The following is a 4,976-nucleotide window of genomic DNA, read 5'->3' on the forward strand; positions in this document are numbered from 1 at the left end:
TTTCAGTTATTGTATTCTTTAGTTCTAACTGGTTGTTTTTTATGATTTCTCTATTTTTCTTTATGTCTTCACTAAGTTCCTCAAACATTCTTATCATCAGTGTTCTAAACTCTGTCTCTGAAAGGTTGGATACCTCTGTTTCATTTAGTTCCATTTCTAGAGGTTTCTTCTGATCTTTTACTTGGGACATATTTCTTTGTTTCTTCATTCTGGCTGTTGCTCTGTGATTCCTTTGGTGTATTAGATAGATCACCAAACTTGACATGGCCTCCTCTTTAAGTCCTTCGTTTAGAGGTTCTGTTCATTTAGTGTTCAGGGGACTTCCGAGGTTGAATGTTGTATAAATTATTTGTAATTTTGGTGTGATCCTGGGAGGCAGTTGGCACAGAGATTGTCTATTCTGCCATCTTACCAGAAGTCCTCAATTCCACTGATTTTGTTAGAAATGAGTCATTGAGTCTAGCCTATATTCAAAGGAAGGCAAATTAGATTCTTCCACCACTTGAAGGAAAGAAATGTCCAAGAATCTATAGGATATGTTTAAAAACCACCACCTTATGTAACACCTTACTTCCTTTTAGCCTGTCATGGCTAGAACCTTGGGTTTGGAATCTTAAAATTTGATTTCAAGTCCCATTGCTACTTTTTCCTAACAGCATGGGTGAATCACGTATTCTCACGTACCCTCTTCTCTCCTTTTTCATCCAGTTAAAAGGAAGTCAAATGAGAGTTAGGTATGTGCATGTGTTTTGCTAACTATATACAAATGCACATTATTCTTTCATCTACTGATTTCATTAAACTTCATCCTTGGACTGAGAATCAATAGAGTGCCAAATAAAAAATGACATGTAAGGACCGGCCGAGTGGCATGTTGGTTAAGAGTTGGCTTTGGACTCCAGCTCTGAGCAGCAGGGCCCCAGTTTGGATCCCATATGCTGGCCGGTGACGCTGTTCTCTCTACTGCTAGTATGGTGAACAACAGCTCGACCTGGAGCTGGGCTGCCATCAGTCGCTGGCAACAGCATAGGCTGCAGTGGGGCTGGCTGGCAGCTGGTGTGCACTTTTGTGAGCTGCCGTGAGCCACTGTGAGTGGCTGTCCGATGGCCAGTGAGTGACTGCCTCACCCAGGAAGAGAGCAATGATAATACCAACATGGGCCAGTGAAGCGACGCCCTCCATAACTAGACAAGGAACAAAAAGGACAGCAACTTGTCTGTTCCCCTTCCGTGATTCCCCAATGCTGTTCCCCTCCCCCAATTCCCTAATAAAATCTTTAAAAAAGAAAAAGAATGACATGTGAAACTGTAAGATCAAGTTAGTAAGGAAAAATGAGCATGAATACAGACAGAATTCTCTCTCTCTTTTTTTTTTTTAAAATTTTTTTTGGGGAATTGGGGGAAGGGGAACAGACAAGTTGCTGTCGTTTTGTTCTTCAGTCTAGTTGCGGAGGACGTTGCTTCACTGGCCCAAGTTGGCACCATCATTGCGCTCTTCCCGGGCTAGGCACATCAGCTGGCTTCTGGATGGCCGCTCACAGTGGCTGCTGGCCCCTCACGCGGCTGCTGGCTACACATGGTAGCCCATGGCAACCCACTGCAGCCTACGCCATCGCAGGCGACTCATGACAGCCCAGCTCCAGGTTGAGCTGTTGTTCAGCATCTTAGCTGTAGAGGGCAGTGTCACTGGCCCTCATATGTGGGATCGGAACCGGGGCTCTCTGGCATCCCAAGCCAGCTCTTAACCAATGCGCCACTCGGCCGGCCCCAGACAGAATTCTCTTTAATTACATGTAACTTAAAATATTTCTATTATAAATCATAAACACTTTTTTTAAAAAAGATTTTATTGGGGAATTGGGAAAGGGGAACATTGTGTTTTTCCAGGACCCATGAGCTCCAAGTCAAGTTGTTGTCTTTCAATCTTAGGTGTGGGGGGCGCAAGCTTAGCTCCAAGTCCATTCGCTGTTTTCAATCTAGTTGCGAGGGATGGCGGGGGATGCAGCCCACCGTCCCATGCGGGAGTCCAACCGGCAACCTTGTTAAGAGCACGTGCTCTAACCAACTGAGCCATTGGCCGCCCATAAACACTTTTTATAGAAAATACTACTGATATTATTGAAAATTATTTCCAATTCTTGGAAAAAGTTATTCAAATATTGATGTCTTCAAATTTACATACATGTATGTACCAGGGGTGCCAAAAAAAAATATATATATAAGTGGACACAGTATTGCTCAAGCAGTAGTTTGGTATCATCAGAAGTGTCTGGAGGCTAATGGTAACCACTTTGAGCACCTCTTGCAATTGTAGAAGTCAAACATGACTTGTATTCATCTTTTGTTATTGGTATATATTGAGTATTACAATTTTAATACAGTTTTCCTTTTTTGAAATATGTATACTTTTTTTGGCACCCTCTGTATGTATATATGCATATATATATATGTAAATACATAGGAAAAGAACTGGAATGATACACTCTTGAACAAAAGTGGTCATTCCAGGAGAATGACATAAAATGAGGGAAGAGAGGACTTTCAGTTTAAAAGAAAATTGAATTTTAGTAGTTTTTAGTTTTTTTTTTAAATTAAGGAGCATATATAACTGCATGATTCATTTAACTAAAATACTTTTTTGAAAAAGAGATCTTTGTTGTATGCAGTATTGGGTGGAGAGAGGGTAGATGGGGGAGGTTATCTCCGTAATCAGCCCTTTTCTGTCATGTTTTACCACTGGGTCCATGAGTGATTTTATCTGAGAGTGGTGGGACTCATCTTCAGCCTGAGGGTGTAGGAGAAGGAGCCAGACTTAGCCAGGAGGGGATGAGGCTCGAAGAACCCTGTGGGCTTCGAAGTCTGCGGCGAGAGGAAAAGTAGGTAGGTTGGAGTTAGGTTAGATCAGATCACTGTTGGGGAAGGTTAAGAATGAGCCTTAGGGAGCCAGGGAGAAGCTCTGGCACAGCTTTAGCTCCAATTGTTCCATGAATGAATAGACAAAGCCCTGATAATTTATTTTTTTTCACTAAGCAGCGGACTTCATCCTGGAGTACCTTTGCAAAACTCTAGATTGCTTTAGTAGGACAGATGACAAATTGTTTCCCACCTGTGGGTTTTCCTTCATGCCAGCCTTGCTTGGTTTTGCCTGGCTTTACTGTGTGACCAGAAAAGAAGTTGGAATTCTGAAAAGTTGCTTTAGCCAAACCCTGTGAACAAAGGGAACCTTGTTCAGAGTTATGCACATCAGCTTTTGGAGGAGCTTAATTTATCAGCTCAGATCTCAGCTTTTCAAGTCCTCGCTGTAGTTAGCATTATGTTTCTCTGTCTGTGGAGGGGCAAGCCGTGTGGAAGAGCAGGGCTTGTTCACCCTGCCTGAGGCCTGCACCGACTCTAGTTACACCAATAAGTTCAGCCTGGGCAAATCCAGGCCCTAGTGGCCCTAAATGGGCACCTGCGAAGAATTCAAAACGGGGGAGGCAAGCTTTGCTGTTGCTTGGCCTCTCCAGGGCTACCCGGATGCTGTTGTCATTTCTAAGATTTCCACGGGTCCGGGAGTCTACCCGAGGGATCCTGACACAAGATTTAGGAACTGGGAGTGCTAGTCACCCTTCTGTTAGCCACCTCCCCCGCTGCTCCTGCAGTTTCATGAAGAGTCACCAGCATTTATGGGCTTGGGTCCTGGCCGAATATGACCAAGGCCTGGAGCACATAAGTGAGTCCTGAAAGGTGTTCCCTGTTAGATTAATTTTCCCTGTAGACAACAGTAACTATTTGTTAGACATAGCAGGTGATATTCGAAAAAGCTATTTTAGTATGGTAAATGACATTCTAGCCTTTGAGAAGACTTGTGCTTGGTTTCTTAGGGTCTGGGGGTTTCCAGCTCCATGCCTGGAGAAGTTGCATGCCAGATATGTTGCCCTGTAATGCGTTGCCCCCTAATGCCTGGTAAACTGGTGGCGTTACGCTACCAGTATGAACGTGCTGCTGTCATTTTCCTCATTTTTGTCTCATTCTGTTTCCCTTGACAGGGCAATTTGATGTTGATGGTGTGTCTGAAATTTGTTGATCATGAGTTACTGGAACTTGAAGAAAAGGAACTGCGTGCAGTACCGCAGGCATTTTCTGGTGGACAACGGTGTGTTTCACGGTAAGCTAGCTGCCTTTTGTATTGATGCAGTTGGATCTTGTATGTTGTTTCTAACAGCACTTTTATTCCACCACTCTGGGTGCAAATATGGCTTAACTGTCAGGTTGAACCAAGAGCCTGAGTTGACTTGTTTATGGATAATGATCAAGAAGCCCCATTGGACTCTCCCCACAGCTGTAAGCAATGTGCCCCATCTCAACAACCATCCGGGCGCTATCACTTTCTACCTTCCAAGTGAGTTTATGTCAGTGCCCTTCCTCTTCCACTACACTGTCAACTACAGTTAATACCCCTTTCTGATGTTTGAAATTTGGGGATGCTGGACCCATAGTAAGTGTTCAATTCATATTTGTGGATCGTCAGTGAGTGCTTATTTCCAGCACAGCGTGTGCCTTCTATCAGACCACATACAAAAACAGAACAGAGCCGCCGCTCTCAGCACTGAACCATCACTGTCAGGGTGGATTACTGCAGCCATAAATCAGAGAGTAATCAGTATTAGTCATTTTCATGGCACACCAAGACTAATTGCCCTCACCCTGCTGGCGTGTTTATTTTGTGATATACAGTCAGGGATAAGCTCTGTCAATCCTGTTATCAGGATACCCTTGAGTGAAATTTAGTTAAGAGTCAAAGATTTATGGGTAGCTAGAATTTTTGGAGCAATCTCCATAGAAATTGTAGTGGGAAGAGGGAGATTTTACAGGGAGTGGAGTGCTGGTTGACAGAATCCTATAATCAAAGCTGCCTTCAAGTTTCTCAATTTGGTTTTTCTTCCCCAGTGTGGTGACAGACAATGTTTTTATTGCTTCACGTTTAAGGAAGCAAAC

General features: G+C 43.5%; 1 protein-coding gene across 1 annotated transcript in view; it reads left to right on the forward strand.

Annotated features, from left to right (window-relative positions):
- Positions 1-4,976, forward strand: part of PLCH1 (phospholipase C eta 1) — a 230,467-nt gene that overhangs the window by 23,783 nt on the left and 201,708 nt on the right. Inside the window, exon 5 of the mRNA XM_019627783.1 lies at positions 4,028-4,146. Coding sequence (XP_019483328.1) covers positions 4,068-4,146 — 79 coding nt within the window. The 5' untranslated portion in view covers positions 4,028-4,067. The remainder of the gene's footprint in view (positions 1-4,027; positions 4,147-4,976) is intronic.

The sequence above is a fragment of the Hipposideros armiger genome, unplaced genomic scaffold (assembly GCF_001890085.2).
Source record: "Hipposideros armiger isolate ML-2016 unplaced genomic scaffold, ASM189008v1 scaffold_16, whole genome shotgun sequence".
Classification (NCBI taxonomy): domain Eukaryota; kingdom Metazoa; phylum Chordata; class Mammalia; order Chiroptera; family Hipposideridae; genus Hipposideros; species Hipposideros armiger.